General features: G+C 39.6%; 1 protein-coding gene across 3 annotated transcripts in view; it reads right to left on the bottom strand.

The window, feature by feature from the left end:
- ntrk1 (neurotrophic tyrosine kinase, receptor, type 1) overlaps positions 1 to 13,060 on the bottom strand; it is a 64,856-nt gene that overhangs the window by 19,016 nt on the left and 32,780 nt on the right. For 2 of the 3 annotated variants that reach the window (XM_020609665.1, XM_020609664.1), the window contains exons 2-7: positions 9,695 to 9,769; positions 8,701 to 8,772; positions 5,954 to 6,022; positions 4,206 to 4,360; positions 2,602 to 2,744; positions 1,368 to 1,506 (exon numbers count right to left, since the gene is read on the bottom strand). In XM_020609665.1, coding sequence (XP_020465321.1) covers positions 1,368 to 1,506; positions 2,602 to 2,744; positions 4,206 to 4,360; positions 5,954 to 6,022; positions 8,701 to 8,772; positions 9,695 to 9,769 — 653 coding nt within the window. The remainder of the gene's footprint in view (positions 1 to 1,367; positions 1,507 to 2,601; positions 2,745 to 4,205; positions 4,361 to 5,953; positions 6,023 to 8,700; positions 8,773 to 9,694; positions 9,770 to 13,060) is intronic. The other variant, XM_020609666.1, reaches the window with a different exon arrangement.

The following is a 13,060-nucleotide window of genomic DNA, read 5'->3' as shown; positions in this document are numbered from 1 at the left end:
GGGATACTGAGGCATTTGTCTCTTTGCTTGAGCTTGCTGAAGCCTGTTCCACTGAGTGAAAATTAGTTCTATTTATCACATTTAACTAATCATCCATTAGTGACCTCTACTAATATCACAAAAGCTATTTTGCAGCAGGGGTTAAAAGGAGGGCTAGAACTATATTTTATGAGCCTGCCAGTTCTCAGACCTTACTGTAGAGTTAAGCAATGAACATTTTAAGAAACGAGACAAATACACAAAAAATGATTCAGTCCAGGCAGATTCTTAGGTAAGCATACCATTTGCATACAAAATCGGTGATAGTGGTGATGGATTGATAAAACATGCCCTCTTAATTCATTAAGAGGACATTTTATTTTACAAATTTAAAGTAAAAAAAAAAAAAAAACTGCAAAAAACAAAAGCTCTTTTATGAAAGGGACGTCACGTGAGTACCATGAATCGGTGGTACAGAGAGCCACTCAGCAGTAAGCACCCACTGTTCTGGGAGGTAATTAAGAGTAATTAAAGGGCTAGCGGTTAACGAGTGGCTGTCCACCAGGGGGGTTGATGTTGATAGATTAGCTGCACTAACGCATTTACAGACTGCCAATCACTGTGGATGAAGCGGTTTTCCGGAGTAGGAGGGAAAAGTCCATTAAGCACAGGCCCAAATCAGATTTTAGCACAGGTTATCAGCCCCATTTTCCTGATGTTCATTATCTGTCCCTTGATGCTCATGCATTTGGCTTCAGCTGATTGGCGCCCCCGCTCTTTTTGGCTTTATTTTCTAATGAGCGTCACTGAGTTGGTGATATATGATATTGTTTGGGTAGTATCCTCAGTAATGTATCACTAATGCATCTGACTGTGTTTTCTGTGGGACCACTGGGTGCTGTCATTCCTCAGTGTTCCTCAAAATCCAGATGCACTAATGCATCTGAAAGGAGAAAACAACAATAAACCTCCTGGGTCAAGCTGAAGCTCTAATTTAGAAGTACAGCGTATATGAGGTGAAAGAGTTCTTTGAGAGCAAAGAGAGCTAAGTTCACTTTCCTTTGTTCTCTCATTGTATCTCTGCATTAAATGGCAAGCCATACCTGCAGCACTTCACTCATATTATTTCAGCACTTCTCCCGAGTTGCCAGAGTGAGTGGCAGATGACAGAGAGCTCCATTAGAAGCATGGTGGGTACATACTCTTATTTGTAGAAGGGGCATTTAAAAGAAATCAGTGTAGTGCATTTTTCTTTTCTCTGGCTGTCCACCCTGCCTGCACAAGAAAAATGGCCCCAGTATGCCCTCGCCATAACCTCCAATAAGACTGACGACTCGTATTGAGCCTATGAGCTTTCAGGAGTGTGGCTTTATTTTGTAGGCACTTACACTCAATGTCCAATTGCACCATGTCATCCCCGAGCCCAGCTTGGTTCTCTGCCTCACAAGTCAGGTTGCGCAAGTTGTCTTTGGAGGAAACGTTGGTGAGGTAAAGGACCAGCTCCAAGTGTGAGCCCCAGTCTCTCTCCTGCAGCAACCGACAGTGCACACAAAGAGCAGAAGAGGTTAATGTAGCTGGGCCACAGCTACATATGGATCACTCACAGGTATATACACAGGTTAACGGGATGAAACGGGATCCAATTTGCTCGACTATACAAAAAAAAATTACACAGCTTAACTGAGCTTTATTTACATCACTGTAAATTGATCTAAAGAGCTTTACAGAACAGTGAGAAAAATATGTAGGAGAGAAAGTGGTAAAATAAAATAAAACAAAACAAGTTCAAGGAAATGTACACACACACACACACAAATATAAATAACCAGACACAATTAAATGCCAGTGATAGCGTATTTTAGGGTTGAATCTTTAAAGCAGCAATAAAAGTGAGATGAAATGGAAATGGCATAGGGAATTTCACTGAGTCCTGAATCTGTACTGTCCCCTTCACTATTTTTGTCCCTTTACTTCATTTGTTTCTGGTTGATTTTTTTGCTATATATATGAAGTTGTAACATTTTATACAGTGACAGTCCTAAAGTGTAAACAACAGGAGTTGTCTGAAGCTGAATTAGGCTTTTACATTCTGTACCAAACACAACACCCCCCCATCCCTAGACCCTCAATTTGAACAAGGAAAGACTAATCAAAAAACCTTTTCAGGGCAAAACATAATATGGAAGAAACCTCCTGAAGAGCAACAGTGGAGGGAACCCTCTGTCACCACAGAGATATACAATAGATGCTGTATTTCAAAACAGACCAAAATAACAATACGGACCAACTGACCTACTTCTTTGACAAATTTCTGAATCGTATTCGACTGATTTTTCCGCATATGGTTTGACGTGAAAAAGAGGCTAAATTTAAAACAGAGGTCAAGTGCCATAAATTGAATAAAAAATTTAATTTTAATTTGTGACTTTTCTTATAAATATATGTACAGTATTAATGTAACAAGTGGGCTATGGGATGAAGCTAGGTCAATTACTTCAACAACTAGTTAGCATGAACAACACTTTTGTTTCCCTTTATTATACGGCTGGAAAAAGTCTTTTCAAATTGGATCATTTTGTTCTTCTGGTAATAGCTGTCTGACATATACATAAGCATTAATACCTCGGTAAAGAAGCTAGAGTTGAGCTTCTCAGTTCGCCATCTCACAGTGGGAGTGGGATTTCCTGTCACTTGACACTCAAATGTCAGGTTGCCTCCTTCTTGAATCCTGTCTTTGGAGGGGGTAATAGTCACCTCAGGCAGACCTGGGAGCATCAGATGAGACAACATGAGAACATGTCCCTAACTAAGCCAGGCTTTTTTTAGCAGTCAAGAAAAAGAGCACAGAGCCAAAAACTCTCTCGCATGTTTCCTGGCAACAAGATGTTCCTGCTGTATGAGATTAAAGCAACAATGCTGAGCCAATTTCTCCTCTGCATTTCACTGCACTGATTTAATGAAGACATGGTTTCCTTTTTGTTAAAGCTTATAGTTAAGGCTGGCTCAGGTGAACCCTCAATCTTCATTTCCACTGCCAGAACCTAACGACCGATACGACTCTACGTTTGCCTTCATCGTTACCAGAACCTAACGACCGATACGACTCTATGTTTGCCTTCATCGTGCCTAACATCACGGGCTGACATGGACAATCCTGCTTTGCATTTTCATTGTATTTTCCCCATGTGTCTGTCTCTGTTGAAAGGAAGGCAAGACTACAGTCCTCACAGACATACTTGTAATTCTATATTTGTGAGGACACTCTGACACTCTCCCTAGCCCCATACCCTGCCCTAACCTTAATCATCAGAACTAAATGCCTAATGCCTAACCCAGCCCTTCCCCTAACCTAAACCTAATTCTAACAGGTGACAAAGCAGCACTCGCCTCACTGCTCCAGTGCACCTGCTCAGCTGCCACAGGTTTGTCTGAGTACCTGAAAAAAGAGGTGGCCCTAAAACCAAGCCTTAACCCTCAAAAAAGTGTTTCAGAAAGTGAGGACCAGCCAAAATGTCCTCACTTTCCAAAAATGTTTTCACTCTGTCGCGAAAAATACTTCATAGCGAGTACAAGACCATACACACACAGCTGAACAGAGCATGTGAGACGAGGATCGCAATGTTCCTTGGGGTAAAAATCAGCCAGCAATAGAGACTGAATGAGCAGTTTATCAAATAGAGTTGTTGAACAAGCATAACACAAACATGCAGAAATGTGACGTCTTCACTGTGGTTCACTCGCCTAAGTCCTCATTTGACCTCTAAACCAGTGAATATAACACTTGTAATGTTGAGACTTGATGACTAACATTTAACCAATCATGTGCCACAGCTCTGAAAGCACTCACCCCCTCCCCCTTTGCATTCCTGAATCTTGATTTTAGTACTACTTCCTAAGGGGTGCTGAAATTTTACTCCCGGAACACATCTCTAAAATGGGCAGAGGACACTGGAAACAAACGCAGAACCCAGGACGAGTGTTTCTCGGCTCCACACATTTTGGTAGGTTCCTTTAATGGAAACACTAGTTATGCTAGTTAGTTATGCTTCTAGAAGCCCAGACTGCTAGGGGTCCTCCTGCGATGCTATGAGCTCCTCCCCTCCCTTCACTCTCCATGTATTTATATGCCACTACTGCAGGTCATTAACCTTGTCTCCTCCCTCTCTCTCCCTGTATCTAAATGTTTCTGATGAGCAATCAGATGTGAAAACAAAAGCAGAACTCACTGCAGTTGTCTATCACCAGAGAGTTGAGGGGTACTTCCTGGTCATCAGAGAAACAAGACAACATTTGGTTGTCCAGGTCGCCACGTTCATTATGCTGCCACTGCTGCAGCCAGTGGAGGTCACATGAGCAAATGAGAGGGTTGTCCCTCAAAACCCTGAGGAAAAAAGGAGGAAAATCTGCATCATTGAAATCAATAAGACTTTAAAACTCAAACATAAAATCAACCACCATAAATATTACTTCCTCAGAGAGGCCAATAAGTTGATTTAGCACAAATATGCTCTTTTTATGTAACATGTTAAACAGTAATGCGTGCACATATTATGGGCATTTTAGTTAGGATGGAATATAAACTAATACTTTCCTCTTGAAACCACTAACATGATTTATGTAATTTGAAATATATACATTTTTAAATCAAATACAGTATAGATCCTTGATGACGTTCATCTGTAGATGAAAGGTTTAAACAACCTTCCATACATCTAACTTCAATATGCACTTTCTCTTCAGCTTTCAAAAAACTTGAACCATGAGCCATTACCTGTGTAAAAGTGTCGCTGCCGTGCACTGAATAGAGGGCTATCAATCAATCTGCAAAAGGCAGCAGAAGTTTCTTATACAATACCATATGTTCACCTGTGAATTGACCTCTGCAAAAGTATGTGAATGCACAAAGCCATAAGAGCACAAGCACCAGAAGGCCTTTTAATAGAGATATTTACCCGTTTGTATTTTTACTTATTTGTCGTTTTCCTAGCAATATTTGTACTTCAAGTACATAGTGCACATACAGCAAAAAAGTCCTCTTAAGAGCCCAAAAGTCTCTTTCTTTCTGCATAAAATCATAGGTTTGTCTCGTTTTAGCACTAGAAAGCACCTTTATATTTGGTGAATAAAACCATACTGGCTGGCTGTTCAGACTGTGAGGTCAAGGTTAGATATTCAACTTTATTAGACCTTTCAAGCTCAAACTACTCATACTTCTCTGTAGTTCTAAACTGTACATACTGTATGCTAGTGAGAGTGGTACAGTATACAAAGCCAGCAGCAGTAGTGCAGGGTTGTGAGAGGATTCTGGATCAGTGGCCACAGTTACATGTGCTGCCGCAAATCGACTTTTTCCCACATAAAATCTTCACAAAAGTATATACTATAAAACAATGGATATTTTTTCTAATCGTCACTGCGCTTCTTATTTTTGGCTTGCAGTACAGTCCAGTTTCCTCATTACGACACATAGATCTGGTGTTTTTATGATGATGATGATGATGAAGATGTCTCCAATAGACGTTTAAGTCACTCACATTGTCACATTTCATCTATGCACCTTCTCTTCCTTCTCAGCAAAATATTAAAACGTTTTTGCAATATTCCTGCTTTTTTTTAAAAATGCTTCCATGAAAGGTTGTGTTTTGTGGAAAATAACCATAAAAACAGTTGAACGCAAATACCCATTAAAGGTGCAATTATGCTTGACCACAAAGCAAACTGTATGGAGCTCTGAGGGCACAAACGGGGTGGAGCAAAGTCTAGTCAAGTGGTCTTACACTAATGGACGTTTTCTAAGGAGTCTACAAGCTGCAGATCTGCTTGTTAACATTTGTCACATGGTTGATATTTTTAACTTATGTTGATGTGCACCCTAATGAGTAAGATCATTTCCTTATTTACAGCCAGCCGGAGCTAACGAGAAACTTATTTGAATAAATCAGAGCATCCTCTTTCTCGGTGTAAAGGGACTCACAGGTTCAACAGTGGTAGAAAATGAAACACCCTCCAGGAGATGTGCTCCAGAGCATTTGATGCCAAGTTCCTGTGAAACAAAGAGAAGACATTATGCCTTCAAGCACATTTGCTTTGCTTCTATGTCACTATACAGTATGAATCAGCAGTAATTTAACCTATTGGATACCTAGTTTGTGGAAGCATTTACATGGGGTACCTTTGCTTTGCCTGCATTTAAATGGCACAAACAGCAGCTTATACATAGTTTAGAAGTTAGAACTAGAGGAAAGAACCACCTGAACAGAAGAGCTCTAAAAAAAAACAAAAAACAACTAATTTACCAGTGCATTTATGCATATAAAGGCAACAGTATCCTTTTGCAGTGTATACAGAGTATAAATTCTTCAGAAATATAATCTATTTTCAGCCCAAATAAAGCAAAATTTCAAGTTAAAATATTGTTTTCCTTCTTGTCATCTGGCCCTGTCCTGCAGTCATGCTGTGATTTGATTACTCACTTTCAGAATAGTGCAAACCTGCTTTGAATTACTCTCAGTGGAAAACATTAATGCATCCAAATGGGTTCTGATCAATTACCTTGGCAAGATTTTCACACCAGCCAGAAGCCAGATTCACAAAAATCCCCGAAACACCTCTCAGTGTTTGCTTAGTGTTCTATACATTAGGTGATTAGCCCAGAGTCATAATCACTTCTTAGCAACACAAGCTGAAACTCTCCACAACACTAGATTTAGGAAAAAAGGTTTGTCTGTTATTGGAGATATGATGTTTATACAGCCTGCTATAGGTTTTTAGCTATGCTAGTGGCATGGCTCAAGGTGTGCAGTGCTGGTCTGCTTTAGTCCAGAGGGGAGTACTTCAACATCTACTGAATGGATATAATTCTGTACCAGCCTTCAGAGTTTCCAACCATATAGACATTGGTGATCACTGATTATTCCTCAAGTGCCACCAGCAGACATTTTTGGCTTTTCCTGGATGGCTGTTAAATGTGACATCTTTTTGACCCTTCCTCTAGCACCAGCAGCAGGTTAAAGTTCTCACTTATTCAGTGAACTATCTCGGCATCTACTACATGGACTGGCACCAAGTCAGACAATACATCCTAATAATCATGATCAAGCCAAATGTATCCAATACTTTGGTTTATATCTGCATAATACCTGCAAAACTAACGACACCTTCATCAGACTCATCTGTACTTAGCTGAACTTTGATCTGAGCTGCACAGACCTTTGTGGGTGCAGTCAATCACTGCTGACCACTATGCTGAACAAAAGATGGACAGAAAACTAAATACTTGTGTTCCCAAATTTCCTGTACTTTACAACAAAACAAAAAAACTGCTGCTAGCAACATTATTATTATTATAGTTAAGGTGTCATTTAGTTCAGTGCCACCAGGGGTACCAGTGCAGTATATACTGTTCCAACTGTGTACATCATAATTATGCTGTGATAAATGAATGCTACTTCAGTCAGTCCACAAAAATATCATCACAGCAACTCTCAAATGATCCAGCCAAGAAACCAAGCTGTAAATAAACCTCCCTCAGAAGATGACAAAAAGCCACACTGGGGAGAGTGCACATGGAAGCCAATACATATTCACTCTGGCAGGGCCAAGGGTTCAATTATTTGTTTTCCTTGCTCCCAAAAGTTCATGTCAGATGGGCTAGCCATTGGGGCTTATCTATTACCAGCTCGATTCCTTTCTGGGCCCACAGGGGGAGACCCGAGCCGGGAGCGGCAGCTCAGTTTCCTTTAACTGCTCTTAAGACCTGACCATTTTTATAAAAAACAAGAAAGATGAGCAGAAGGAGACAAAGGAAAGTAGGCCAAGCTGACGCAGCCTTCATGTTCATGCTTTGGTTTGGTCATAGTCTGTCTTTGTCGCAGAAATACATCTGTCACACAGAAGCGCCCACGCTTCACCCAAATCAGCCCACCCTCTCCTTCCACAGTGAAATATTGATTAAGTGATAATGGACCCTTAGTGGAGTGTATTTATTATGCATCAGTTGTCGATAATCTGCCAAAGTGAGCGAGTAAAAGGTGACTGGTGGATGCCTTCTCCAGTTTCTCGAGCTCACCCTGCCTACCTCACCCCCCCACCATCTCTAGTCCTGCCTGCCTTTTAGAAAAACAACGTCATTCACACTCGGCAAAATTATGAGGACAAGATGGTGGCAATAAGGGTCAGCCACTGATGAATAGACATTACTGGGTATGGCTTGTAAAGCTGAAGTGTTATCGAGTACTACTGAGGAGTAAAATTGGACATCACAACTTCCCAGAGTCCAGGCGTGATATCTTCAAAGTATTGTTTTGTCTGACACACAGCTTAAAACCCCAAAATACTTAACTTGCAAAGATGAAAACCAGAGAAAAGCAGCAAATCCTCATATTAGATAAAAAACCCAATATGTCCTTTTATAAACTACATAAATAATATCCCTCTAGAAAGTTGACTTCTAATAATCGTAATTTGTGATTTCAATATATAAACAGGGTCAAATTTATCGGATATGTGGATGGGTAATACAACTATTTGAGCGAGCCACTGAGTCAATGTGATTCTGGGAAACCACCATGACTCTGTGATGTCACATGAAGCTCTCACTTCATCGACATGTGCCATATTAATGGTCTGGCCAAGCACTGACTGACAGGGGCAAACAGGGTGACCCACACACAGGCCAAAACATGACACAGCCAAGGAAATAATATTGACAAGGACACTTACACATACTGGAGCTTGAGGTTGTACTGGAAGGCAGTGGCAGAGATGAGTCTCAGCTTACATGATGTGACCGTGCTGGAGAGAGGCGGACAGTTTGAACATGTGTTTTATTTCTAGATATAGATTTGTTAAATATAAATAATTCCTACTATCTCACACATACAGTTACATACAGTGTACAGAGCCCTTATCTATACCTCATCCAGCACCTTTGGGATGAACAGGAATGGTAACTGTGAGCCAGGCTTTATCACCCAACATTAGTGGCTGACAACACTGATGCTTTTTGCTGATTGGGAGCAAATAACTGCATTCAAGGTCCAAAATCTTGTGGAAAAGCTTTTCGCAAAGACTTGGAGGCTGTTAGAGCAACCCGAGCAAAATGTTCAGTAATAGTATATTGGTGTAATGTTTGGGTGTCCACATGCATAAGCTAAGCTAAGCAGACAAATCGAGTTGTGTTAGAACAAAATGACTGATCTTTTATTTCTCCTCATAATAAACAACATTATTATATCTTTCCTGGGGCGTGGAAATTTAGTCTTTTAAAACAAAATCACTTATGAAGCCATTAAGTGCCCCGTTAACATGGACACCCTAAGCCAATGACACCTTTTTAAACAACCCACAGAGCTTCTAATTAGCTAGCTTGCTAGTTGAAGCAAAAGTTACCAGTGTCAAAATTGACCCTTACTAATCAAAATGAGAAACCTCCTTTCATCTATCACCATCATTGTTTCCTGAATCAGTAAGAGCTTTGGTTTGGTTGTCACTGTAAACTATGTACATACATGTGTGATGTGTGGTAGCAGAAAGCTTGACAAGCAACAGTAAGTAAAGGAGAGGGGGTTAGTCAATTGTATAAAATGATGTACTGAATTCAGAAATGCATCTACAGAGCAAACAGTACAGTGCAATACAACAGCATGTTGCGAAACATGACCTGCTAAACATGTGTCTGTGTCTTACAGTTAAATGTAAGAAAAGCATTACTTACAGGTTCTTCAGCTCTCTGTAGTTAACAAGATCAAACTCTGTTATATTCTCCAGGCCCGATTGGTTTTCAATGACACTGATGAAAAAAAAAAAAAAAAGGGAGGGAGAGAAAGTTGTGAGGTAAATATTCTGTTGTGGCATTCAGTCGTGTGTTGTGTAGTTCAATGTTCAGTTAAACCAATGCTAAATGAAAATAGATAAAACACTTCAAAATGGAAAAAAATGAATTAATTTCTTGATCAGGGACATACACTAAGAGTTTTCTGTTTAATAAATTCATTTTGTAAATTCAGACATTTTCACAAATGTCCATCACAAGGAACAAAATAGGAAAAAAAATCTGTATAAAAGAGACGGTTTTGCTCCAAAGACAAGACCAGTGAAGAGGGGTAAAAACGGGTCCAGTTGATGCAAAAGAAGAAAGGGCCTTGTGCTCACAATCAAAAACTTTCAACAAGTCCAGAAGGCCTCAAGGTGGTCTTGAAGTTAGGAAAAATACCTCAGGCACTCTTAGATGGACAAAAGGCCTCTATTTAATGGCTCACCTCAGTTAAAATTTTAAAAAAGAGGTCAAAATCGGTCTGTTTTTTTTTCTTTTACTGAGATAAATGCCATTGAAAATGGCAGTGCACTGAAAGCAGCAGCAGAGGCTGAACTGAGACAGAGTCACTTGTGTGGCCTCTATGTCAATACTCAGCAGCTAATTACTTAAACCATTAACCTCTTTTTATTAAAGACAAACAGGAAAGAAAGGAGTTGGGCAAAACTCATGCAACCCCTGGGAGTGAGTGGGCTTAAAAAACAACAAAAAAAACCAACAGTGATGGAATAAAAGGTGGAGGTTAGCATCCATACGCAACCTCAGTGATGTGTCTGACCTCCCTGACATCCACTGAACAAAATAGCAACAGATAACAAAACTGGCCGAGATGTCCAGGGACCCACATACCACAAAGCTCATATCAGAACTTAATCTGCTGCTCATGTGGAAAAAATAATGCCCTAAGAGACATCGGCTAGACAATGCTGATGGGAAATTCTTCTCAATGAGTCATTTTCCACGTTTCCAGATACAGCCTACCTCAGAATAACTAGTGAGCTGTAGATCAATTCAGCACTCAGTGCAAGGACAGCCAGCTCTTTTCAAGAGATGTCTGAATAGATGGCTTGATCAAACCGACCAAGGATCTGACCATGAAAAAACCATCCGCCCCATTCTCTGCCCTCCTTCACCTCCAACTGCATCCTCTCCACTGTTTTCCATTTAGCTCAGCAGGATGCTTAAATGAAGAGCTTTTCTAAAAACATTAGATTCTAATAATAAAGGATCTTCGGCCACCTCTTGAATGTATCATAATATTGAGAAATACCTAAACTGAACCAAATAATCAAAATAAAAAGGAATTATGAAAATATGGTTATTCTCAGGAGGTGCATTGAAAAAACAATCAGAAAAATAGATATAAATATACAGTATGTGCATGAACTTAATTAATCAAACAAAGCCTTTTTAAGGCAAAACATTCAGTATGAAGTACAAGGTGAGTTTGCTAGAGTTGAACCTGAAGGTAAAATATTATTATTATTGTGCTGTTGTATAGTATTTATGTACATGTCGTGTTGTTTTTTTTATCTGGACTTTGAGCCTCCTATAAAGTTTGAATTTATTTTTGCACAATAAACAAATTCTAATGTGTCATTTAAACAATTTTAGGCACATGGTGTGGATCTGAAGGAAATAATGAAGTTAAGGAGGTAAGACAGAGACAAATAGAAAGGCTAACAGATACAACCACAGATGATAGGCACATTTCATATTAATTTCACTGAAGTAAAGGTATAAATAACATAAAAAATACTACAAGTCTGCATTTAAAACATTTCCTCATTAGGTAGCAAACTGGCTCTTGTCACTACTCTTCAGTGTCAGTAGATGGCTTGAAAACATTTACTGATGCATTATGAGAGCCGCATTTTAACGCAACAACCAGGTAGTTTAATCTGCAATCCGATGTACTGTATGTAATCATATACCCTCATTAGATGCATTCTGTGTAAACTCTTAAAATAAATGTAACTACTAAATGTGAAATACATGTGGTAAAACAAAAAGTAAAGTACAAGTACCTCCAAACTCAACTCTCTAGGCCTGCTACGAGTTAGCCACATCCTCAGTCAGGACTGTCTGCAAGACGGGGTGCGTTTACAAATTGTCATGAGTCAGTGCGGCTACGATAATCTCCATTCTTCATAACTTAAAATAACCTTTTTGTGCATGTTGTTACCACGTGTTTTCCACAAACATGACATTTTACACACCATGTGAACTGAACCAGTTACAACAAGTAGCCTCAGCATACATTTAACATTTAGCACAGAAATGCAAAGATCAATCAGCAAACTGTTCAAATAGGAATCGCAGTTAATCAGAAAATCTATATTTTTTATTGAGCCCTTTTACTGATGCATTTTGTAAGCAGCATGAGGTGGAGCTCATTTTACCTACTTATTATTTACAGAATGGTGATTTAATCTGTAACAACATACAGTATTTCATAAAAGCATCCGTTTTTCTGTATAAAATCTTAATGTAATCTGCAAGGTCACTTCAGCTGTGAAATAAATTTAACTGTGTAAAATGAGACATTTTTTCTGAAATATAGTGAAAGAAAAGAAATCCATAACATGCTTTTGACAGCTAGGTAGATACTGTATGTAAACAGTCCCTGGGGAGGGCACTGTGTCATATTTACCAATTAAATTTAGACTTTTTTCCAAAGTACAGTATTAAAAGTACAATATTATGCTATGTAAAGCACATACCCAGAATACCTGCGGTAATTTCTAGTTGATGACAGCCAGTTCCAGCATTATGGCACAGTTTCAACCTTCCAGTTCCCTGTCAGTTGCAACACACAAACCTTTTTATTCATGTTTGATTGGCCAACGCAGCAATAATGTGATTACAGGGCAGGTGGGTCCAGGATCACCTATTGCCCTAACTTACTGGACTGAGCCAAGCGGGTTGTAAATCACCTATTGTTCCCGGGTGAGGGCATTGACTGGCAATTCACAAAATTGAATTTATAACTCAGTGTATGATGAATTTCAGCCCCTGTTCCACAGTTAATGGCCCCTTGTTTGCTCCACGTATTGGCTGTATTCCCTTGCACTACCAATACGGTCAGGTGGCGTTGTTTGCTGGCATGTAGAACACTGCTGTAAACAGAAGCAGAGAAAGGCCCGCTGACTTATTGATTGAACGGTTTAGAGAGAATGTCAATCCTCACCCTGAGCTCTACGAAACATGTTTAGCAGGTACAAGAAAATACCTCCGAGGGAAAAGAGAGAAACAGGGGAGGGAAAG

The sequence above is a fragment of the Monopterus albus genome, unplaced genomic scaffold (assembly GCF_001952655.1).
Source record: "Monopterus albus unplaced genomic scaffold, M_albus_1.0 scaffold101.1, whole genome shotgun sequence".
Classification (NCBI taxonomy): domain Eukaryota; kingdom Metazoa; phylum Chordata; class Actinopteri; order Synbranchiformes; family Synbranchidae; genus Monopterus; species Monopterus albus.
This window is presented reverse-complemented; position numbering and strand designations above follow the sequence as displayed.